This window comes from Symphalangus syndactylus, chromosome 9 (assembly GCF_028878055.3).
Source record: "Symphalangus syndactylus isolate Jambi chromosome 9, NHGRI_mSymSyn1-v2.1_pri, whole genome shotgun sequence".
Classification (NCBI taxonomy): domain Eukaryota; kingdom Metazoa; phylum Chordata; class Mammalia; order Primates; family Hylobatidae; genus Symphalangus; species Symphalangus syndactylus.
In genome coordinates, this window is record NC_072431.2 from 30,733,602 (window position 1) to 30,757,575 (window position 23,974).

Genomic DNA, 23,974 nt, shown 5'->3' on the forward strand with positions numbered 1-23,974 from the left:
CAGCATTCGCATTTTGGGAAATCTCTCCCTTCTCTGATACCTCAGGCTGCCCTCTCCCTGCGTCCTGTGGGCCAAGTCTTCCCCACACCACAAGGGGGAGCTCTGCATACACCCCAGGCGAGCGCCTGGCCTCCAGCCCACTAACCTGTGGGAACAGGTGTGGTGGTGCATGCATGCTCCCATGAGGAAGGCTGTTCCTTCTCAGACACAGAACTCCAGATGCCCAGCCATCAGGCACAGCACAAAGTGGCCGTGCACACAGAGGTGTACCGTAGAAGTTTTGTGTTGGAGGATGTCTTCAGCTTCTTCTGGCTAGCCCCCACATCCTCACTGCTCAGACCCAGTCCCAGAGAGAGACCATGACCTGCTCTGGCAACATTCCCATGAATACTCCTTGGCATTCCTGACCTGCCTAATTTCTGGGGAAGAAAGAGACTCACCAGTAGAATTTGAATATTTTAATTTGGGAATGACTTAGGGGCCCAGATTCCTCCCCTCCACCCTCCCTCCCCAGATAAGTTCCCCTCCTCTGGCCAGAGCTTCATGAGGAGCCAGATCCCAGAGCACCAGGCTCCACGGATAAGTCCCCAGTGACGTCTCGGGCCAGACTTCTCTGTAGGGCTGGGGTGGGGTTTGGCGGGCTGGGGGCTAGTGGATCCCAAGGAGACGTGTCTGGGCTCCACTGTCCTCTCTGGCTGGCTGGGCCTAGGAGCCAGGTAGCCCCAGAGTCACTGCTGGTCCCCTGTGAGGATGGAGCCAGGTAGGGACCCACATCAGGATGGGTAGCTAGGGTGCGGAGGGCCCTCCTCTCCACAGAGCACAAGCACTCACCCTGGCTGGCCCCGGGTGCCATCTCAGTCCGGTAGATCTTGAAGGCATCATAGGCAAAGACGGAAACCAGGATGATGCCAAAAACCTGTGGGAGTGGGAGTGGGGATGGCAAAACAGAGGCTATCGGGCCATTGGGTTAAGGTGTAGGGCGAGGTGCAAGCCAGAACCCCAAGCCCTGGCTGTGGCTTCTGACACAGAAAGTGTGCAAGCACCAGCCTGAGCTCCTGAGGGGCTGAGGAGCCCTGCACGGCTGAACTCACAAAAGCAGCAATGGCAGCTCCATCCCGGGAGGTCACAGCTGCAAAGGAGACCACCAGGAAGATGATGATGGCACTGACACAGCGCAGGAAGTCCTGGGGGCCAGAGGTGCAGGGTTAACAGGACCTCAGAAGGCAGGGGGAGTTGCCCTGAGGCTTTCCAGGCTAGCCAGCAGCCCGACCCTGAGGGATTCTGAACCCCTCCATGGGATACCCCTCACACAACATGAAGCACGTTCAGGAGACAGAGCGCTCACACTGCTACCCAGGGAGTGGAAGCAGATGAACCAGAGCAACCAGGACCAGAAGCCAGGCGCTGGGGCTGGAGCCCAGGGGACAGCAGCTGGAGTGCTCCAGCCTGGGGGGGTCAGGCCAGGCCAGGGCTGGGGCTGGACCTTTGCTGAGTGGGAGAGTAGATCTAGCGGATGTGGTCCTCCTGATTCCCTGTGGCCCTGCAGCTGTGAAATCAGTGTGAATCAAAGCACACCTTTGAATGCAGGGCATAGCATGGGACAAAGCCCAGCTGAGGTGTGGAAATGCAAAGAAGCTCGGGCAGGAAAGGAAAATGCAGCATTTAGAGGAGAAGGAAGGGCCCCAAACTGGGCTAGGGGTCAGGGTTCCTCACCAGACAGGGCCAGTTAAGCCGGTTGAGGCGCTGGTAGTACTGGGTGGCATAGAGGAAGAGGAAGGCAAGTGTGATGAAGAACTCCAGTAGCGCCGCGGCCATGTAGGCAGACACGGAGGCCGTGAAGCAGATGAAGATGATGAGGGTCAGGGCCTGCAGGACCGAGCATGTGGAACATGCCAGGAAGGGGACACAGGCAGGGGCCAGGGCTTTGCCTTCCCCTCCTTGGAAGCTCCCCTAGGCTGGCACCTACTACCTATCCTTGGAGGGAAGGAAGGACTCTGGCACATCTGCCTATCCCCTGGTGTCAGGAGCCACCATTGCGGGGCATTTGCCCGTCAAGGGCAGTCTCCGGCCTCCCACTCTGCTCACCCAGCAACCTCAGCAGTCTGGCCAAGCCATATGGCTCCCAGGAGCACTATCCCACAGTAATTCATGGGTACAGTGTGAACGCCAGCCCCCGGAGTTGTGCCCACAGAGACCCAACTCCACAGGGACCAAGAGGCGCCCCCTGCCCCATAATGCTTTCCCCACCCCCAGATGCCTAAAAGCCCTCTGACAAGGACCAGAGCCTTTGATTCCATGCCAAGAGAGAAGGCAGATGCTGCCCAGTGGATTCTGGGAACTGCTTTAGCTCTGATGACCTAGGATGGCATACATGCAGAGGCCTTAAGTCTACACTGTGGTCTTGCTAAGTAACCAGGGGAAGATCCTTTCCTGAGAAGAGATGTTTCTGGGCAGCAGACCACAGATAAAGTGCAGTTGCAGGAAGTCTGCCGTTTTTGATAGTTAGAGTTCTTGGACATGCTGAGAAGTGGCCATGTTAGAGGCTGTCATTGCCCCTGTCCCATCCCCATGTCTCACGCTCCCTCAATGTCCCAAAAAGTCATCCTGTCTAACTGCAGTCCTTCCTGCTGCAACTGAAACCTGCTGTAAATGCCTCCGGGTGGAGAGGCAGCAAGAAGGCAGAGTAGGAGATGAAGAAGGGGCAGCTGGGGGCAGGAGAGGTGTCCAGAGGGCCTGGAGAGGGAGGCTACTGAAGGGCGAGCTGGGGGCTGGCATAAGGCTGGCCAGGAGCCAGGGGTCAGGGAGATGGAGGCACCAGGTTGGGAGGCAGCTGTTACCAGCTCGGTTTCCAGCAGGATGCCCTTGTGGGAGGTGAGGAAGGCCTTGTCCACCGCGAAGCCCTGGAGCTCTGCAACTACCCCCTCCTCAGGGGTCCGGTCCCGGCGATCTCGAGCACTGAGCATCTTCGTGGGGCCCACCAACAAAGCTCCCTACTGCCAAAAGCCCAGCAAAAGAAACAGAAATCTGGCAGGATGGGGAAACAGACAGGAGAAAGAAGGCACTTGGAGAAACCTGAAAGTGAAGCAGGAGGCTTGCCCACAGGGCCCCGGGAGAGAAGGCAGCCGCTGGGGGCCTTGCCCAGATGGGCCCTCATCCAGCAGCCCGGAGTGCCTCTGCTGCTGCCTGCACCAGCCCCCTAGAGACCCATGGGGCGGGGCAGAGAGGAAGGAGGCGCTAATCCCTCCCCTTGCTTAGAGCCCAACCCAGCCTGGAATAGAGAAGGAAGGGGAGAGGAGGAGGTCCGAAAAGAAACTGGGAGGAGCTGGGACGTGAGTAGAGGAACAGGAGCAGGACTGGGAGCCCCCAGGGACCTAAGCCTGAAGACATTTGTGTCCCCCTTCTCTAACCTTAACCCTCTTGTTTGGCCGGTCCTTTCTCCCATCTCCTTTTAGGGAGGGTGTGAGCTGGAGCCCAGCCCAGGCAGCACCCCCAGGACCAAGCTGCAGCAGCCAGGACTGGAGGACAAAGGCGGATTGTTGGGGGACAAGGGGGCGCTGTGTGCCTGCTGCAATGCCTCAATGGGCCTCTGTCTCTCCAGCATGCCGGGAGCCCGGCCTAGCCCCCACCCTGGTGTTCGGGATGGGCCAGGGAGACAGAGATGGGAGAGGACGGGAGGGTGCAGCGGAAACTCTGGAGGGCAGAGAGAGCTGGCAGGGTGGACAGAGGTGAGGGCCGATGGTGGAAAGGAGAAGGGACAGGCTGGGAGACCGCGAGATGTTCAGGCACCATGGATGCCAAAAACAGATTAGGCCATTTTTAAATAAAGATATTTATTTGGATAAATCTCTATACATTCGATAACAGCTTCCTCTTCAGAATCATCCATGTCAAAAGACTGGTAACTACACTAGAATGCACCCAAAGTAGATGCTCAATGAGTGATGAGTAAACAAACAAACAAATAAAACGAGGGGCTCTTTCTTCTCCGGCAAGGGGGAAATATCTAGAAAGTGCCTGTGCTGGGCCAGGGTAGCAGGGGATGGGAAGAGAGGAAGAGACAGGAGTGGTGGCCTCCAGAAATGGGCAGAACTTTGAAAACCTTTCCTGGGAGAAAATGACAGGACACCAGCTTCCAGCGGCGGTAAGCAGCAGCTGCTCTTTTCAAAATGTGCAGAAGTGTAGGTTTTCCCCAAAGCCCCCCATCCTGTCCCGGGATCCTGCTGCTCCAGACGGCACTTCACAGGGGCCAAGCATCTGGGCATCCTGGCCCTTCATGGCAAGTGGTTGTACACCTGGCTCCAGGTTTCCCAAAAAGGGACCAGCCTCCAGCAGGTCCGGCTAGCCCATCACACGGGGCCGCACACACACACAAGCCAAGGAAACACGGTACAGCCTGCGCTCCAGACAGTAGCCCTTGTGGGTGCCCTTCTTGCCATGGCATGGCCGCCGGTAGAAGACAGTCTGGTTGTGGTAGAGCAGCTCCGAGTTGCCCCGGGGGTCCATGTGGGAGCCTGTCTGTAGGCTGACGCAGTGTGGGCACAGGCAACGGGCGTGGTACAGGTCCTGGGGGAGCCGGTTCAAGTCTCTGTCCAACCTGTGGGGGCGGCACTTGTCAGGCCCTGGAAAGATGGGCCAGAAACAGAGAGGGTGGGGTGGCATGGGAGTGCCAGAGGAAGGAAATGGTCCATCTGGGGCCTTGGCCTCTTGTCTCAGTTCTGCACCCACTTGCTGTGTAATTTTGAACAAGTCACCTCCCTTCTTTATTAATTTTTTCCCCACTGTAAATGAGGGTAGCAGGTGACAGAGTGCTTTCCAACTGGTCCTGGGACCCTTAGGGAGGCAGGGGAGGGTGAGCAGGCTCCTGCCTTAGCCTCCATTGACTAGCACTGCTTCTATCTGTCTCAGCATGAGGTTTCTTATTGTAATGATTATACTTTAGGTGTTTTTTATTTGTTTGTTTGTTTGTTTTGTTTTTGTTTTTTTGAGCCAGAGTACCCAGGCTGGAGTGCAGTGGCACGATCTTGGCTCAACTGCAACCTCCACCTCCTAAGTTCAAGCAATTCTCCTGATGCCTGACACCATACCCAGCTAATTTTCATATTTTTAGTAGAGATGGGGTTTCACGATGTTGGCCATGGTTGGCCAGGCTGGTCTTGAACTCCTGACCTTAGGTAATCCACCCACCTCGACCTCCCAAAGTGCTGGGATTACAGGCGTGAGCTACCGGGCCGGACGTTAGGCGGTGTTTCTATTATTATTATAGCATTATTGCAAAAGTAAAAACCACTCTGACATCCAAGTATTAAAGAGTATAAAGAGTGAAAGCTAATAGTCTCTCCCTACCAGTCCCACTCCCCAGAAGAAGCTATCCTCAACTATTTCCTGCACATTCCTCCAGATGCTGTGCAAGTTTATATTATAAGCATACTTGAGAATGCATGGGAAGACTTATTTACTTATTCTGAAAGGATTTCATGGCAGGCAAGCAAGCAAGAAAGAAAGAGAGAGAGAGAAAGAAAGATGAAAAACACTGAAAAGTAGATGTCCCACAGGTCTGCGACTCCATTAGTCTGGCAGGCGACAGTCCCCAGCTTGTAGGACCATTCCCCACACAGACAAGCCCTGGCAAATGGGTTTAGCTAGCACATCACTTCCCAAAGTGGGTTCCCTAATAAATCACCTGCACCGGTTGGGTGCTTAAATGAATTTGGGAAACACTAGTTTAATGGTTTACTTTCTGTAGACTTCTTGCAGACTTTAATGTACAATGACAGTATGAATCTCCAAGGGGTAGGAGATAGAGCAGTCTTTCCCAAGTTTACCTGGCATCACTTTTTTCTGAGAAGCAACTCATGGGATGAGCATTGCACAGAACACACTTTGGGGAAAGTCACCTGAGTGGTCCTCGGGTTCACAGACTCCCAGCAAGGGGTCTGGAAGACAGCTGAGTTAACCTCTGGCACCCAGCCTCCCCTAAGAAGCTCCCATGCCATCTGATTTGGCCCAGGACCCAGCCAGCTTCTGAGACCACTCCAAAGCATCATGACCTGTAGTGTCCACACTAGATCCAGTCTCAGTTAAATCTGACCCCCTCCCCACCACTGAACTTCTCCATCCACCCCCAAAGCCAATGCTAAGATAGAACTAGAAGGAAGAAGTGAAATCATATGTCTGGAATCCCTAGGACCCTAGTTTTTAATATTTTGCTTCATCGTTCATATTTCAGCACTTCCTAATGTTTTTCATTTCATGGCACAAATAGAGAGCTATAATATTTATGTGGCACACTGAGTGAAAGAATACAGTATCCATGATCATGATCAAAGATACCTAGTCCACAGCTCCAGCCAGCCAGGTTCCCCCAACAGTTAAGGGTTTCACTCCCTTAGTATGCTTATAACTAACCCATTCATGGCCAGGGCAGTATCATTTGGTATTGGGATGCTTCATGCCTGTATCATGCCATTATTCCCTGATATTTTACCCAGAAAAAGCATGGGCCATTATAGGGATTTTTTAAAAGAAAAGGAGAGAACCAACATAAATACAGACTTTTACATACATTATATTTCATTTGATCTGCACATTAGCCTATGGGGCATTATACCATTTTGCAGGTGAAAAAAAACCCTGAGTTTTGAAAACTTGAATTGACTCAAGATCATCCAATGAGAGTCAGAGCTAGGACTCAAATGCAGACCTTGTCTAACTCCCAAACCTTTACAGCCTCTCTGAGATCAAAATGGGAAAGTAAGCTGGAACTGCCCTGGTCCCTCACGCATACCCTGACCAGCACACACAGGGGAGCATGTGCAGGCATTCGGGAGGGGCAGCAGACTCACTCATATCTCCAGGGGGAGATGGCCCTGCTGTTGAGGGGTCCATCTTCACTGGCCCTACAGGATTCTTGGTGGTGGTCGAGGCTAGCAGGCTCTAGGGGAGGCACAGGCACAGTGTTCCACCTCAGCAACTCTTCAGAGGGGTCCTGGCCTTTGCTGGGGCAGCAGCTGGGCCAGTGGCTGTAGGTGTGGGTTCCCATGACCATTGCCAAGAATGCAACCACCTGTAGGAAAAGGCTAATGAGAGAACTGTTCTCACCTAATCTGGGTCACCCCCCCATCTGCACCCTCCCCCTGGGATCCTAGTTTCTCACTCCACTTGGCCCCCAGCCCCAAACCTGGCAGCTTGGCCTCCCTCCCCCCTCAGCAGCATCTCTGCTCCTCTCCCTCTCAGCACAGCCCTCAGGCAGCCCTCTGCACTGACCTGGTACATGCTGGGCACCGCGCACTCAGTCACAAGTGGAGCACTGACTGACAGGCCTCGTGGAAGCAAGCAAGCTGACTGGAGCAGGTTAGGAGTCCTGATTTTATTTTCAGCAAGCCTGTTTTGTTTATTCAAATTTATTTCCACTATCTTTTTAGGGAGTGACTTGAGATTAAAAAACAAAACAAAAAAAACTCTGAAAGTATTTCCAAAGGCTGCTTAAAATGCGATACTCATGGAAGTTGTGATGACCATCATTATATGCCTGGTAGCTGATTGGGTAAACTTTGCTCTTTGAACTTTTCTGGCCGTGGGGTCAAAGCAATAGCAGTCTGCTCTTCTGTGTTCTTGTGAACTGGCGTTAGCGGGATTTCCCTGATTGGTTTGGTAGCCAAAATTAGGAAATGTCTTGTGGCCTCCCTTCAAGAGGCCTCGTTTCCATGATCCCTGCTGCCCCCATCCAGGGTCTGGTTTCATCATTCCCCTCTTCCCAGGTGTCCCCCTGATCATCCATCTTCGTGATTATTTCCTTTCCCTTAGATAGCCTTTGACTCCCATCCCCTTTGTTCTCTGACCTCTTCCACATTTTTGATGACCCCAAAATTCTTTGACCCCCCATCATCTATGACTTCTCCCCCATTGTCCATGACCCACTCCCTAACTCCCCCTTGCCCTCGCCAGTCACTGCCCCCCACCGGGGATACAAGCCTACCTTCACAGGACTGCCGGAAGGCCCTGACTTCCTGTTTGTTGGCTGGATGGACAAGGTCTGATGGAAGAAGCTGTGGGTGAGTGTTCCCATTGCACAAATGAGAAGGTGAAGCAAGGAAGAGGAGGGAAACTGAAACAGCCTCACCTAAGACCCAACAGGAAGGAGGTCTCAGTTCCAGGGACCAACCTGCTCTCATTCACAGAGCCTTGGGGACCAAGCCCATGACAGGGTCAGCTACTGCTTTCAGGCCATGAAGTGAGCCCACTCAGCCTCAGCAGGCCCAGAAACATGGGCCACTGTCAGCCAGGAGGGAGTATGTGTGCCCCAGAAAGGCTTAGAGTTGGGCTTGACCCCAAAGACACAGGTCAACCGGGTCCAGCCTGCTTGGGAGACACTGTGCTGAGAGTGGGCCAGTGTGTCCTTCCCCCCAGGTCCTTCTCTTCATGCTTGCCTATTGGCCTGCCTCATCCCCCACACCCACCCAACATACCCATACACAGACACTGCCCCCAGAATGATGCGGCCTGATTTGCATGTGCTTTCCCTTAGAAAATACTCCTCTAGTAACCAAGGACTCAGGAAATAAACAAAGGGAACCAAGAATAACTTAAACTGCAAAGTGAGAGGAATCTTTCCAATGCATTAGGGCAAAGCAGCCCCAAAAGAGAGAAGTGATGAGGTCAGAGGGCGACCTGGAAAATTGGGAGAACATGCTCTGCTCTGGTGAATCTTGGGGCACCTGGAACTGTGGGATGGGGGGCACTTAGAAGAAGCAGGTGGTGGCTGGGAGAGCAGGGGCACTCAGGAACAGTGATGAGGCCAGTATCACGGCCCCACTCTCACTGCCTCACCCTCTGCCCCCAGTACTCGCAGACGTCCTCTCCCTTCCATATCCTGCTGGCCTCAGCTCCTGTCCACTTACATGTGCCAGGCATGGTGCTAAGCCCTGGGCATGCATCATATCATTTTATCCTGACAATGAAACCATGACATGGAAACTATTATCCCCGTATTACAGATGAGGAAACTGAGGCCCAAGGAAATTTAGTAACTTACCCAAGATCACAAAGAAAGAAGCTGAGCTGGTTTCCCATTCCAGCTCTGACCAATTCCACATCTAACCTCCTGGCATGGAAGTGCCACACTGTGCCTACTCCTAGTTGGCTGTGAACAGAAGGGGAGCCCCACAGTGAATGCTTTCCTACTCACCTGGGCTTGGGTTGGGACAAGTTTCAACTGCACCTGCTGAGGGCCACAGGGTGTGTCTGCCCGCTTATGCATCCAGCCCTGCTGTTCAGATTCACTGCACTAGCTCCCTTTCCTAGCCTTTTGTCTGGCAGACATGGCCTCAAGGTGGCTTCTGGTGCTCCTGGGAAAACCTCAATCCCAGAACAGGCTCTTAGGGGGCAGTGCCGTTTCAGAAGAGCTGGATACCTATGGGTCTCACTCTCACCAATCAGAACCTCAGGGCTAAGAAGGTAGTAGAACTGGAGTTGGCTCAGATCTCCTATCTTGACCCTTGCCCAGGAGGGGGTATTCAAAGGAGCCAGAAGTGATCCCAGCTACCTGTTTCACTTGCTGACACTGCAGGGAGGACCCAGCCTAGGTCACCAGGAACGTTGCCCTTCAGAAGAGTCCTTTGGGGTGTCCCTCTAAGACAGAGAGAGAACCCCTCCAGGAGGGGTTGGGAAAAGCCTTCCCTGGCCCATGATGGCCAGGACTGACCTGAGAACCTGTGCTCAGAGCCACATGCCCCCACCCCACCCCACTTGCTCACCCTCTGTCCTTATCTCAGTAGCAGCTTTGTGGGACTCCTTAGGGTGACTCCCTGTCATGAGAAACATTTTCCAGTGGGGTTTCCTCCTGAGGTGACTAGTTTTGGAATCCCTGAGTCACTTCAGCTTCCAGGGAACCCTTGGGGGTGTGAGGATAGGGGGGTGGCAATGGGGAGAAGGCTGGAGGCGGGAACAAAGGCAAGTCTGCATGGCACATGACATCAAGCTTCCCTCCCAGCATGTCTTCACCCGCCTAGGCCTGACCTGGCAGCTGAAGAGAGCTTCCTGGGATTCTTGTCCCTGTGGCCCTGAGGAAAGAGAGAAGCACCTGCCAGGAAAGGGCAGGGAAGATGTGGTGGGATACACTTCCCAATCTTGGCTTGGAAAGGCTCTTGGGGCTTGCAGAAAGTGAGAATATGTCTTCCCTGCACCTTCTCAGGAAGATATGCAAGTCTCCACCTGTTGCCTTGAATTCTTGGCCCTGCTAATGACCAGTTCTGGATCTTGAGCCCTCTCTCTGATCCTCCCTCTTCAATTGTGGAAGTGGGTGGGTTTGAGTGGGCGGGGATTGGGGGCAACATTAACCTGGATGGTCACAAAGGTGCCAACCAGCTTAGCTGCTCCAGACCTCAGCTCCTGAAATAGTGCTGAATCCACAGGACTCAGCAGGGTCTATTGAAGCTCATCGGCACTCACTGCACGTGAAGCTAAGGCACCGAACATCAAAATGTTGAAATACTTCTGCTCCTGCTGGTAGGTAGATGCTCCCCTCAGCCTTGGGACACCACCTTGCCATACCTCCCTATGATCCAGCAACTAAAGGTTGAACACCTGGCACAGATGGAGGCCCCCAGGACAGTGCTCCCACTTTCTGATTGGTAGGTGATAATGGTTTAGCTTCAAAAATGCCTAGGCTCAGGAACAGCCTTCAAGGAGAACCCAGTCTAGACGCTGGGAGACACATGGAGAATCAGAGTTAGCAGAACAAGAACCCAACAAACCCATGTCTTTAGCCCAGGGCTGTAGCCTTCCCCAGGAGGCCCCTCGGCTTACTCGGCTTTGTCCTATAGTCATGGCTGCCTTCGTTCACTTATCCACTCACCAAATATTTATTGTGCACCTACTGTGTTCCAAGCACCATTCTAACTGCTAGAAATGCAGAGGAGGACAAGCCAGACAAGGTCCCTGCCTCATGAAGCTTACGTTTTAGGAGGAGACAGATGATAAACAAGGAAACAAGATAATTTCTGATAATAATAAGTGCTATGAAGAAAATGAAACAGCATTATGAGATAGGGAGTTACTGGGGGTGGGGGAGAGGAAGGCGGGGCAACTTTAAGTTGGAAAGCCGGGAAAGGCCTTTCTGAGGATGTAGGATTTGACCTGATGACGGAAAGCGTCTGGGGGAAGTAGTTTAGGCAGAGGGGGCAGGACATGCAGAGTCCTAGAGGTGGAAAAGAGCATGGCATATTTGAGAAACAGAAAGGACAGTGTAGATGTTGAACAAGAGATAAGGAGGAGAGGGAGACGAGATGAGGTGAAAGAGGTGGGCAGGGAGCAGATCACATAGGGTCCTCCAGGCTACCATGGAGCATTTGGATTTTATTCCAGAGTCAGCGGGAAGGTATTGACTGGATTCAAGCATGGGCTACATGATATGTTTCTTAAGGGCAGGTACCATGTCCTTGACATTCTAGTGCCACCACAGGGCCATCACCAAATAACAATAATAGTAGTTGCCTTTGTCCAAAATTTGCACCTCATGGGCCAGATACTGTTCTTGGGATTCCCTTAATCCTCATAAGAAGTAAATGCTAAAAGTTCAATTAACATTCCCGCTCTACAGACAAGGAACCAGAGGCTCCAGGAAGTCACAGGACTTGGCCAAGGTAACTAGCCAGTGTTGGAACCAGGATTAGAACCCAGGCAATCTGGGTGCTATGGGTCCAAAGAGAGGAGAACTGAAGAATTGGTGAGCACTCGAGAAGTTTTGGGTAGCAGGAGAAACAAGGAGAGGTCCAGGAAGTCTTGGGGTCAGGTGAGGAAAAAACCAGCTCATTGGACCTGCAGGGAAGGGGAAAGAATGGGAGAAAAGACTGGGACCCAGGAAGCCAGATGGAGGGGTTCCTTCCCTTCTTCTCCCTGAATACGGCAAGGGCAAACCTTGAAGACCCGCTGCTTGAGGCTGCCACCCACCGAGGGTCTCAGCTACCTGCCAAGCCTGGGTTTTTTCCAACCTCACCTGCCCTCAACAATGAACACATTCAGATTTCTGGAAAGCACAAGTCAGAGGGGAAGCCAAGGTAAAGAGGAAAAGCCATGGAAGAAGAGCACTGTGCCTGGCAATCTACATAAGCTTACTCCTCACCAAAGTCACTGCCACAGAGGAGGACCTGAGACTCGGATGCCCTATAACTGGACCAAGGTCACACAGCTAGTTAAGCAGGATTCACTTATGACTCTGACTGGCTCCACTCCACACCTGGATATTCCAGAAGCAGCCTTATTTCCCACTGGTCTGCCCTCTGCTGTCCCTCTTCTACCCTTCCCTGGGCAGGGAAACTGCCTGCCCATCTCCCAAGCCACCACCTTGCCTGGTCCTAGCAGCTTCCTTCCTGCTTAGCCTTTTCTGGCCTCCATCTATTTCCCCTCGTGCCAGTCAAAGCATTCATCTTTGAAGACAGGGTTTCCTGCCCACCTCCACCTTGGACTCAAATTTGCATTTGCAGTCTCCTGGGCAGAGATCACACCAAGTCACTCGCCAGCAGCTGGATATCTGTGTGCCTGGCAGCCAGGTCCCCTGGGGCTGGGGTCTGGAAGAGGTTGGAAAATCTTCCCTAGTGGCCACCTCCAACCTAACTGGAGCTGGGAAGCAGGAGCTCTCCCTGGAAATTTAAAAGTTCCTCTACCATCCTAGTGGAGCTGAAATCTATTCAGGAGTCTTCCATCATGGACAGCCAGCCTAGAGCCAACACAGTTCATCCCCATCCCCATGTCTATCCCAGAATCTCTCCCTATTCCACTCCATAGGCCCCACCACACCCTTCCAGCAAAGGTTTCTTCACAGGTGCCCAGGTAATACAGTGGGGAAGGAGCTGGGGCAGGTGTCCTGACCACACTGTCCTAGGAAATGCCTAGATGTGTGGGCCTGTGGAATATTGAGGCCGGGTTATCTGTCCAGGGCCTCAAGTTCACCAAGGGCCTTATATTACATTTCTGATCTTATCTCCAAATAAGGTCATGCACAGAGTCATTCTCTGTTGTATGTGTTTGAAGCGTTAATTTGTTCAATGTAAACATCTAAAATATACCACAGCTTTCAATCCTGCTTGTCATCTTGCTTTTTAAATACCAGGAACCTCAAAAATGGAAGAAGGCAGGCTTCACTCAAGCCTGAGAGGCCCTGATGTGTGTGTCCCAGAGGGAAGGTCCAGGGAAGCAGCACACACTAAAGAGTTATCCCAGGGCAGAGGAGCTGTAGGGGGCTAGGAGCACCGTCCTTTCAGTGGAAACTCCTGGCGGGGCTAGATCCCAGCTCCTCTGGAAGAGTTCTAGCAACTTTTGTGCCAGCGGTCCCCAGTGCTCTCCTCATAGCAGCAAGAGTGAGCCAGGCTGAGGAGGCGACAGGCCCAAACTGGCAGAGGAGTGTAAGAGGCCGCACAACCTGCCCGCCTGCAGCTCTGGGGCCAGACGCCCTGCTTCATGTTCTGTCACCAGGGCCAGAATCCATGTCCAGCGCCAGACTCCCCCCACCCGTGCCCCGCAAGAACGGCCCAGCGAACCCTGTGTAGGAGAGGCGCCGAGGATTGGAGAGGCTCTGCTAAGGGCCCCGCTGGGCGGAAGGCGCGCGCTCCCTCCCATGGGAAAGACAGATGTGGGGCTAATGAAAGGGAGGCCGAGAGGCGCGGGGACGGCCGGGGAGACGGGGGCGTGGCGGGGAGAGGAAAGCTCCCGGAGAAAGCCGACCGGACCACCGCGAGCGAGGCCTGCAGCGGAGTCCGGAGGAGGAAGGCGCTAGGGACTGGGGCAGGGCCAGCGCGGGACGGGGGTGGGGGGTGTGGGGGGTACCACAGGCAGTTGGACCCGAGGGTCCTGAGCTGAAACTCAACACCCGCCTTCGGAAGGATCGTCCCTCTTTCTCCTCCGCCCCTTGCCTTCCCCTCCCCTTTCCCCTCCCTCCTTTCTCTTAATCCCCAGGACTGAGCCCCGCGCGGGAGAGGAGAGGGCCTGAGGGGAGGAGAAAGGAACAGCACTGAGAGGGGCCAGGAGCCCAGGAAGGGGAGGGAAGGGCAGCCGCGGGCCAGGGGTGAACCTGCGGGCCACGCGCGACCCCCGGAGCCTTCGCAGCCCTCTCAGTGTCCCCACCCCCAGCCCAGGCGAGTCCACAGGACCCGGGCCCCTGCTCCTCCTTCGCCTTCTCTTTGCTCCTTCTTTTGCTTTGTGGCCTTTCTTTCCCTTCCCAGAGACACCTGGGAGCTGCCCCCAAGCTCTGGGGCGCCCCGCGGGGCCCTGCCAAGGGTGCGTGTGAGAGGGGGCGGCGAAGCCGGCGCCGGGTGCCAGGGGCCGAGGGTGGGAGCGGGAGCTCGTGGCCCTGCGCCCTGGAGCCGAGGACTGGAAGGGGGCTGGGCCCCTCCGCCGCCTGGGCGCAGGCCGCGCGTCGGGAAGGCCGTCCTGCCTGTTCCAGGGGTGCCTGCGTGCTGGTTGCTGCTGCCCGGGGCGAGGCGCCGTGGCGGCGACCTCAGATCCCCGGGCGCGCTGAGTGAGTGCGCGCGTGAAAACCGCCGCGCCGCCGGGGGTGCGAGTGTCTGGGCAGAAGCGGCCACTCCAGCGACCCAGCCCCACGGCCACGCTCTCGGGGGCCTTTGGCTCCAGGCAACTTGGGACAAGCGTCTCAGTTCTCGCTCTCCCTCCCTCCCAGCGGGGTCGCCGCAGACCCCAGCCCTGGGAGCACCGCTCTGCAGCGCGGCCGGCGGGTGGAGAGGGTTGGCCCCTAAACTCGCTCGTCCAGCCCAACCGCCCCGGCGGCTTCTCCCAGCCCTCGAGGCTCTCCTGAGCGGCCTGGAGAGGCGTCGAGCGCAGCCCAGCGCCCGCCTGCTCACCCGCCCCGCTCCCGGAAGGGAATTTTCGGCTCCTGCGAGCCCGGGGCGCCCCCGCGGCCTAGGGCGCGCAGCTCCCGGGGCCTGGCCGAGCCGGTGGCGCCCGGGAGGCCGCGGGGACAGCACGCAGCGCGCGCCCTTGGATGCCGTCCCGCAGCGACGCCCCGGCCCGCCCCGCTCCTCCTCCTGCCTGGCTAGCCTGCCTCTCATTTGGGAAGTTTTGTGGGTTTTCTTTCTCCTCCTCCAACCTTGGCGGAGGCCACGACTCAGGCGCCACAGCTGGGGGCTAGAGGCCGCGGACCATGGTGCGGGGCAGCCACCGCTGAAGTCAGCAAAACCGAGCCTGGCCTGAGGCAGGCTGCGCGGGAGGCCAAAGCCATGGCCATTGCCACGTCGGTGAGTCCACCAGGGAGTGGAGGCTGCCGGGGAGAGACCTCCACGGCCTGCCCTGCGCTCCCGTCACTTTATTTCTGCCCTCTCTTTGTCTCTCTCCTTCGTCCCTTTCTTCTCCAGGAGGCTGTGTCCCCCTCCTCTCACTTTTGTTTCCCTTCTCCCTCTCACTCCTCATCCCCTGCTCCTCTTGGCTCCGGGCTCGCCCCTCTTCCCCGCCCCCTCCCCATTCTCCTTTTTCTTCCTAGAGGCTGTGCCTGAATGGAGGGGAGGGGGCAAGCGTAGCCCGAGTCCTATCTGCTCCTTTTGGGCGGGAACAGATGGCCACTGGTGGTTGGCAGGGGCTTGTGATTGGGAGGCAGGTAAAAGGTTTGGAGGGGACTGAAAGGACCTAGTGGCTCACGGAAAACGGAAAACTAGAGGCTGAAGGACCCAAGAAGGCCCATCTCAAGACGAGGGATAGAGAAAAGAGGGAGATAGAGCAAAGGAGGGAGATCAGGCAAGGAGAAAGAGAAGACAGAGAGAGGGAGGAGGGGAGGTGATGTCAGCCAGCCTCAGGCCACTTTCCAGGGATCGGGACAAAGGGAGGAGACAGCTGGCATGATGGGACAGTGGGAGGAGGCCTCCCAGAGAGCACAGAGGCTCTCTGCCACCCACATTAGGCTGGCCATTCCCTCACCAGTCAGCTAGGCCGCTGGGGGATAAAGCAGGAGTGGTCACACCCATCATCAATCAGTCCATCAACAACTCTGTCCCGTAACGGCAGGGCCCAGAGGCTTAGCTCCATTGGACAGAACTCAGTCCTAACACCGGGAGGAGCGCTCTACAGCCCCACCTCTGCTTTCTGTTCTACAGTCTATGCAGTCTGAATCCAGGCAGCTTTGTTCCCCTTCCACCCTCTTCTAGGTCCTGCCTAAGATTCCCAGGGAAGCGAGGCTGTCACCTGCTTTCTGTTCCCTTCTCAGTGGGGACTCTTGGAGAGAGACTGGAAAGAGAAGCACAGAGCCACCCAGTGTCCTCCCATGCCCTTTGAGGACAGGTTCAAGTTTGGTTCTTTCTCAGACCAAACTCCATTTTTTTTTTTTTTTTTTTTTTTTTGAGACAAGGTCTCACCCTGTCACCCAGGCTGGAGTGCAGTGGCACAATCACGGCTCACTGCAGCCTCGACCTCCTGGGCTCAGGTGATCCACCTACCTCAGCCTCTTGAGTAGCTGGGACTACAAGCACGCACCACCACATCGGCCTTTTGTATTTTTTGTAGAGGCGGGGTTTTGCCATGTTGCCCAGGCTGGTCTCAAACTCCTGGGCTCAAACAATCCATCCGCCTCAGCCTTCTAAAGTGCTGAGATTACAGGCATGAGCCACCGCACCTGGCCCCAAATTCCTTTTAGTTCCTCAATCTGTAACGATGGCCAGGAAACCCTAGCTCAGAGTGGGGAAAGAGGCCCTCTGGAGATAGAGTACCTCTGGGAGTACTCTGGCATAGAGATACTAGTTCAGAAGCCACCTGGTCAGCTTTGTAGTCCCAAGAAGGTAGATTTTTCTTTTTGGGGTCAGGGACATTTATGCTAATCAAACTCACAGGATTCTAATAACAGCTATTATTTATTGAGCATTTACTGCACCTGGCCCTGTGCTACGCTTTATCATAGTTTATGCATTATCTCATGCAGCTCTCACAACTACCTTGTGAAGGTAGTATCGTTATTATCTGAAAATGGATATGCGCATATGGAATTCTACAAAGGAGGAAATTGAGACTCAGAAAGGTTAAACAATCTGCCCAAAGGAACCTGGCTAGAAAAGGACAGACCGCCAAGCAGTGGGTCGCAACGGTAATCCCAGCTATTTAGGAGGCTGAACCCAGGCATTCGAGGTTACAGTGAGTTATGATTGTGCCACTGCACTCCAGTCTGGACCACAGATCAAGAGCTGGTCTCTAAAGAAATACTTTAAATAAAATTTTAAAAGAAAGAGACACAGCCAAGACTCAACCCCAGGTCTGCCTCTAGATCCAAAAGACTGATTTATAATTTACAACTAAAAAGAAAAGTGCAGCACTAACCGGGAATTTGTGTCATCTGGTTAGCACGTTTCTTTGTGTGGAACAATATCCTTTAGAAACCAAAATATAATCAGAAACTCGTTTGATGAATTGGGAATCAGGCAAGAAGAGGGGTCAATTTGTTGTTAAAATCACCCAGCCATGAGGGGCCAGACAACCTCACCACCAGAGGGAAACATCAGCCAAGAGGAACATGCACTCCTGCTGACTCTAGCAAGGCATCCTTCTCCCTAGAATCTGGTGGCAGCCTGCCTGAGATCTTTAACTTGAGATTGTTTTTGCTGAATCGGTCAGTCCATCTGGCTACCTGGCTAGTAATGCCTAACTAGCTGCTCTCCAACACTACATGTAAGTCACCACTGCCTGGGATCCTACCAGCAAGCATCATCATTTAGCAGTCAAAACTGAAGCTGAATATAATTGTATGTTTTGAGTGGTTTTAGCTTGATTCTACCAAAAGACATCATGGAGCAAGAGCACTGCGAAGGGTTATAGCAAAGGGAAATTGGGTATAAGAAGGCTTTCCTATGCGCTTGACTTGCTTTTGAGTTAGGGACCCTCTCAGCCACTGTTACTACTCTTTCTTTTAAGTAGATTCCTACATTTGTAATTGTGGAGAAGCAGTAGCGCAAGTGATTGAGAGCACAGGCTCTGGGATCAAGCAGCGTAGGTTTCAGATTATGCTCCACCAGCTGAGCCAGCGATATGGCATCAGACAAAGTACTAACCTCCCTCTTCCAGTTTTCTTTCCAAAATGGGGTAATGAAGGTTCCTCCCTCGTGAGGTTGTTGTGAGAATTAAATGAGATGAGTTGATTAATGCAAAGATTTGCACAGTCTGGAAATGTTGTTTGCACTTGGTACCTGTGACTTATTACCTGAGCCTGTGGCCCTTGATGGAAAAAGCTTCTAAGCCCCCACCAGACAGGACTGGAAACAGGATGATACATGTTTCCTTTTGGTTGGCCTGCCAACCCCCTTCACCTACACACAAAGACACACTCTGTCCTGCAATGGAAGGGCCCATTGCTAAATGATGATGCCTGCTGGTAGGATCCCAGGCCGTGGTGACACACACACAAGAATACACACTTTTCTCCATGGTAACCTCAGCCTCTTCTGGTAGATCCTTATTTGCTAAGACTGAGAGCAAAACAATTGCTTTGTTTCTGTTTTCTTTCTTATTATGCCTGGGCACACTGTCTGGACTAGGCCTCTCCCAGTCTCTCAGAATGAGAGGTCTCTGCGGCTGCTTAATCTAACCTTTTACTAGTGAGGGATAATGACTTGGGAACAGAGAGAAGGTAAAGGAGATTCTATGAGAGACTGTAGCAGGGCTTCATATGTTTTGGAAGAAATTCATTCAACATGTGTAATGACCAATTCCAGGTCAGGCCTTATTGCAAGGACTAGAAATATAGCAGTTCCTATGTTCATAGGGTTCACAGTATAAGGGAAGAAATTGATACAAAAAAAGCAAATAGACAAATAGTATGAAGTATGAGGACGGAAACAATAGGTGGAGACAAACAGAGAATGGGGCGGGGAGAAGAGTAAAGAATCGGCCTCTCTGAGGAGAGTTGGTCTAGTTGAAGGAAATGAAAGGAAGAGGGAGAATGCAAGTGGTGAAGCTGGAGAGAAGCTAGGGCCCAGGCAGAAAGCTGCATCCAGAGTTCAGGTTTTTAGCTTGAGGGAAATGCGGAGCTCCAAAGGGTTTTCAGCAGGGGTGACATGACCTGAAAGGGGTCTGAAGACCCTTCTCCCCACTCCCACCTCCCCCACCAGGCCCAGCTGGCCCGGGCACTGTATGACAACACCGCTGAGTCCCCCCAGGAGCTGTCCTTCCGCCGAGGGGATGTCCTACGGGTCCTGCAGAGAGAGGGCGCTGGTGGACTGGACGGCTGGTGCCTCTGCTCCCTACACGGCCAGCAGGGCATTGTGCCCGCCAACAGGGTGAAGCTCTTGCCTGCTGGCCCAGCACCCAAACCCAGCCTCTCTCCTGCATCCCCAGCCCAGCCTGGCTCACCATATCCAGCCCCACATCACAGCAATGAGGACCAGGAGGTGAGAGTGGGAGCCTCCCCAACCCCAAGCCAGAAGACCCCCATTCCTCCCCGACTAGCCCCACCCAGGGCCTGCAGCAGGTGGGCAGGAAGAGCCCTGAGGCCACAGCTCTTCACTGCTCTGCGCTGGACGAAACCTGTCTACCAACCTTTCTGAGCTGTGGGCCTCTCGGTACAGGGAGAGTTAGAAGGTCTCTAAGCTCCTCACACTCAGACATTGTCTGATCACTGCCCCCTCCGTTCCTCCTGACCCCCCATCTATTTGATCCCTCAGGTGTATGTGGTGCCACCCCCAGCTCGGCCCTGTCCAACCTCAGGACCTCCAGCTGGACCTTGCCCACCCTCTCCTGACCCCATCTACAAGATCCCCAGAGCTAGTGGGACCCAGCTGGCTGCTCCCAGAGATGTCTTGGAGGTGAGGGCTAGAGGTCCCTGTGTATGTTGGGTGGGAGACAAATGGTCCCAAGGGAGGGTTCATTGCTGAGCTGACAGATGACTGACCACTCCTCTTCACAGGTCTACGATGTGCCCCCCACCGCCCTCCGGGTGCCCTCCAGTAGCCCCTATGACTGCCCTGCCTCCTTTTCCCACCCTCTGACCCGGGTTGCCCCGCAGACCCCTGGAGAGGATAATGCTCCCTATGATGTGCCCCTGACCCCAAAGCCACCTGCAGAGCTGGAACCGGATCTGGAGTGGGAAGGAGGCCGGGAGCCGGGGCCCCCCATCTATGCTGCCCCCTCCAACCTGAAACGAGCATCAGCCTTACTCAATTTGTATGAAGCACCGGAGGAACTGCTGGCAGATGGGGAGGGCGGGGGCACTGATGAGGGGATCTACGATGTGCCTCTGCTGGGGCCAGAGGCTCCCCCTTCTCCAGAGCCCCCTGGAGCCTTGGCCTCCCAAGACCAGGACACCCTGGCCCAGCTTCTGGCCAGAAGCCCCCCACCCCCACACAGGCCCCGGCTCCCCTCAGCTGAGAGCCTGTCCCGCCGCCCTCTGCCTGCCCTACCTGTCCCTGAGGCCCCCAGCCCCTCCCCAGTGCCCTCTCCTGCCCCAGGCCGGAAGGGCAGCATCCAGGACCGGCCTCTGCCCCCACCCCCACCCCGCCTGCCTGGCTATGGAGGCCCCAAGGTCGAGGGGGATCCAGAGGGCAGGGAGAGGGAGGATGACCCAGCAGGACACCACAATGAGTACGAGGGCATTCCTATGGCTGAGGAGTATGACTATGTCCACCTGAAGGTGAGCGCCCCTTGGCAGCCCCACCAGGAGGGACCCCAGGGGGACCAAGGGGAGGAGTGTGGAGACCTGGGGCACAGAGGCAGAGCCTCCCTGCCTCCCTTCTGTCCCCCTTCCCTCTCCCCTGGCCCTCTACCCTGCAGCCTGGGACCCCAGTACTTGGCCACAACACTTGTACCAGTGCCACACTGTTCCTCCTAGACCCAGCCTGGGGCCACCAGAGCTCTCTGGAGTCAAGGGACTACAACCTCTGATAACAGGAGTGTCCTTGGGAAGGAAGGGGGTCCGGGAAGGGAGAGAAAGTCCACAGAGGCCACCCGGTCCTGCTTCCCCACCCCGGCACTGAGACCTGATCCCCTCCTGCAGGGCATGGACAAAGCTCAGGGATCTAGGCCCCCGGATCAGGCCTGCACAGGGGATCCTGAACTGCCCGAGAGGGGGATGCCGGCGCCGCAGGTGACCCTGGCGGGAATGGTGCTAGAGAAGGGGGCCGGGGAGGGAGGAACGGGGACTTGGGAGAAGAACTGGGCCATCAACCGTGGAAGGAAATAGGTTAGGATGGAGTAAGAGTTCACAGGAACCAGGGACAGAGCGGAGGCAAGTTAGAAATCTACAGGAAGGAACTGGACCTTGGAAGAGGATGTTAGGAATTCAGAAAGAGGGGAAAGAATGTGTTGGAGAGGAGTCAGAAAATCAAGCAGCCAGGAGGGCAGAAAGTTTCTGAGTTGTGGGGTCAGAGCTGGGCCTGGGGACTTCGGAGCCTCCTTCCAACTGTGAATTCCTGGGCTCCTAAGAGACCTGGCTTCTAATCCCAGCTCCACTACTGAGAGGCCAGGAGCTTTGAAGCCATCAGTTAATCTCTCCAGGCCTCAGAAAGTGAGGTGGTTTCCTCAACCCTGCGTAGAATGGTCGCAACACAATAGCTACCATTTATCAGGTATTTACCAAGTGCCAGACCCTGTGCTAGGCACACTGCATGTGTTAGTATTAATCATAGCCACAGTTAATACGCATCTGGTGCTCACAGTGTGAAATGCACTGTGCTAAGCCCTTTCTCTGTATTATCTCAATTGATCTTCACTGCAGCCTCATGAGGTACATACCAGAACTGCACTATCTAGTACAGTAGCCACGAGCTACATATGGCTATTGAGCACTCAAGATATGGCTAGTTCAAATTGAAATATGCTGCAAATATGAAATGGACCCTGGATTTTGCAGACTCAGTATGGGAAAAGTCTCGATAATTTTCATGTTGATTATATGTTGAAATTATAACATTTTTATATTTGGAGTTAGATAAAATATATTAGGGTTTTTTTTTTTTTTACCACTTTTAATGTGGCTACTAACACATCTAAAATTTCACATGTGGTTCACATTATGTTTGTATTGGACAGTGCAGTCCTAGACTCCCTGTTTTAGAGTTAAGGAAACCAAGTTCAAAGCCTTGTCTGAAATCAAGTTTGAGGTTGTTTGAATCCAGATCTATCCGATATCAAGTGTGGGCACTTCACTGCTGCTCTCTGTAGAATCTAAATTTTCCAGTGGGTAGAGATAAGAGCTAAAAGGATTGCCTTTGGGAAGAAAGGGAGGAAGGAGAAAAGAAGTGAGGGAGGAAATGGCACTGATGAGAATGTTCTCTCTGACCACTCCTCTTGCCCTTCAGGAGGCCCTGCCCCCAGGGGAGCCACTGGTTCTGTCCACCGGAGATCTACAGCTCCTGCACTTCTACGCTGGGCAATGCCAGAGCCACTACTCAGCCCTGCAGGCAGCTGTGGCAGCCCTGATGTCCAGTACCCAGGCTAATCAGCCCCCGCGCCTTTTCGTGCCCCACAGCAAGAGGGTGGTGGTGGCTGCTCATCGCCTGGTATTTGTTGGGGACACCCTGGGCCGGCTGGCAGCCTCTGCCCCTCTGAGAGCACAGGTCAGGGCTGCAGGTACAGCACTGGGCCAGGCATTGCGAGCCACTGTGCTGGCTGTCAAGGGAGCTGCCCTGGGCTACCCATCTAGCCCTGCCATCCAAGAGATGGTGCAGTGTGTAACAGAACTGGCAGGGCAGGCCCTGCGATTCACTACCCTGCTCACTAGCCTGGCTCCCTGAAGGTCCTTTGGCACAGCTCTGCTCCTCCCCTGCCTGCCAAAGCCCCCCTTTAGGCCTTGGGTGGCTGGAGGGCTTTGTTAAGGGACTAGGAGAAATGGGGGTATCTTTCCCCTTTCCTGCCCTTTCTGCTCATCTCAACCTCTCACAGAGGTGTCTTCTCCCCCAACCTACTTTTTGTACAAGCCATTTTGTATAAATTATTTATATTTAATATTATTCCCTGCTTTGTCAGGAGCAGGTACTAGGCTCTGGGGCAGTGAGGAACTGGACCCTTCTCTCCTCGGCCTGGGGTGGAAGTCACTGCACTGCCACCCACCTCGGAAGGCTGGCCATGAAAAGTCAGGTGGCAGAAACCTGGGGCCACATAGAGCTTCTCTCTTTTCCTGTTTCTTGGCTCTAGAAGATCAGTGCTGCACTGTTAGCTGAGAGTGCGGGCAAGACATAAACTGTCCAGAGTTTGAAGGTTCTCAGAAAGACCAGAGGGCTTCTCCCCACAGAAGGCAGAGAGAGCTGGGGCTCAGACATGGGTGTGCACCTCAATAAACCCTGCTGTCTGCCTCCCTGACTCTGCTTCTTGGGAGCATGGTGAGCAGCCCTGGTGCTCAGCAGCCATACCTATGGGACACACACTATGAAAAGGATGCCTTTAGGGGTTTGGGGGAGATTTTACTCCTTTCTTCAGCAACTATTCACTGGACAAGTTCTCTGCTCCCATGATGCGCCAGGCACAGTTCTGCAAGTGTATTGTGAATGTATTGTTCTAGTGGGATACACAAATAAGTCAGTTAAAATACATAAATAAAAACATAAACCTGCCATAGATTTGACATTTGCTGGTGATGGAAGTCGGCAGGATGATGTGAAGAAACTAAGTAGATGAGGGGAGAGGCCAGTGAAGGAGACTTTAGACAGGGTGGTTGGGAGGTGAGATCTGAAATGAAACCCAGAGGAGGAGAGTCTGAGGACTAGTGTTCCCAGAAGGCAGATGCCGATGACTGACCTGAGGGCCTTCCTCCAAGACTTCATTGTCATATGATGTCATTAGAGAGGTGTCAATGTGGAGAGAAGCTGACCACATAAGGGCCTTGAAATATGCCATCCTGGAGAGGCCACCCCAACTAAAGGCCCAGCCTCAGCTTTGCACCACAGGATAGCTCTGGCCAACTGGAGACTGCTGCTGGCCAGTCTAGGCACCCTCTTCCTTAGCTGACACCAAGAGGGTATAGGCCCTTTCACTCAGCTTCCAGGTAGATCATCTCAGTATGACCTGC

General features: G+C 54.2%; 3 protein-coding genes across 11 annotated transcripts; 1 reads left to right on the forward strand and 2 right to left on the reverse strand.

Annotated features, from left to right (window-relative positions):
• Positions 1 to 443: 443 nt before the first annotated feature.
• CMTM5 (CKLF like MARVEL transmembrane domain containing 5) lies at positions 444 to 3,477 on the reverse strand. Of its 6 annotated transcripts, XM_055294425.1 has the most exons (7): positions 3,408 to 3,477; positions 2,838 to 3,024; positions 1,714 to 1,866; positions 1,346 to 1,546; positions 1,092 to 1,184; positions 832 to 916; positions 444 to 742 (listed from the first exon to the last, which is right to left on the reverse strand). In XM_055294425.1, the coding sequence occupies exons 2-7, from the start codon at positions 2,961 to 2,963 to the stop codon at positions 729 to 731; spliced, it is 672 nt and encodes a 223-aa protein (XP_055150400.1). In that variant the 5' UTR covers positions 2,964 to 3,024; positions 3,408 to 3,477; the 3' UTR covers positions 444 to 728. The 6 variants fall into 6 exon arrangements, with proteins under 6 accessions (XP_055150400.1, XP_055150399.1, XP_055150401.1 ...); XM_055294424.2 differs by lacking the exon at positions 3,408 to 3,477 and having other exon boundaries at positions 2,838 to 3,348; XM_055294426.2 differs by lacking the exons at positions 1,346 to 1,546; positions 3,408 to 3,477 and having other exon boundaries at positions 2,838 to 3,319.
• A 334-nt stretch (positions 3,478 to 3,811) lies between these two features.
• On the reverse strand, positions 3,812 to 7,776 carry IL25 (interleukin 25). Its single transcript, XM_055294430.2, has 3 exons — positions 7,264 to 7,776; positions 6,843 to 7,063; positions 3,812 to 4,594 (listed from the first exon to the last, which is right to left on the reverse strand). Exons 1-3 carry the CDS (start codon positions 7,270 to 7,272, stop codon positions 4,339 to 4,341), a joined length of 486 nt encoding a protein of 161 aa, XP_055150405.1. The 5' UTR covers positions 7,273 to 7,776; the 3' UTR covers positions 3,812 to 4,338.
• A 6,047-nt stretch (positions 7,777 to 13,823) lies between these two features.
• Positions 13,824 to 23,523, forward strand: EFS (embryonal Fyn-associated substrate). Of its 4 annotated transcripts, none has more exons than XM_055291788.2 (6): positions 13,824 to 15,242; positions 19,638 to 19,778; positions 19,880 to 19,996; positions 20,225 to 20,602; positions 20,966 to 21,055; positions 22,269 to 23,523. In XM_055291788.2, the coding sequence occupies exons 1-6, from the start codon at positions 15,225 to 15,227 to the stop codon at positions 22,701 to 22,703; spliced, it is 1,179 nt and encodes a 392-aa protein (XP_055147763.1). In that variant the 5' UTR covers positions 13,824 to 15,224; the 3' UTR covers positions 22,704 to 23,523. The 4 variants fall into 4 exon arrangements, with proteins under 4 accessions (XP_055147763.1, XP_055147762.1, XP_055147761.1 ...); XM_055291784.2 differs by adding an exon at positions 19,086 to 19,364 and having other exon boundaries at positions 13,962 to 15,242; positions 19,880 to 20,602; XM_055291786.2 differs by having other exon boundaries at positions 13,961 to 15,242; positions 19,880 to 20,602.
• Positions 23,524 to 23,974: the final 451 nt, after the last annotated feature.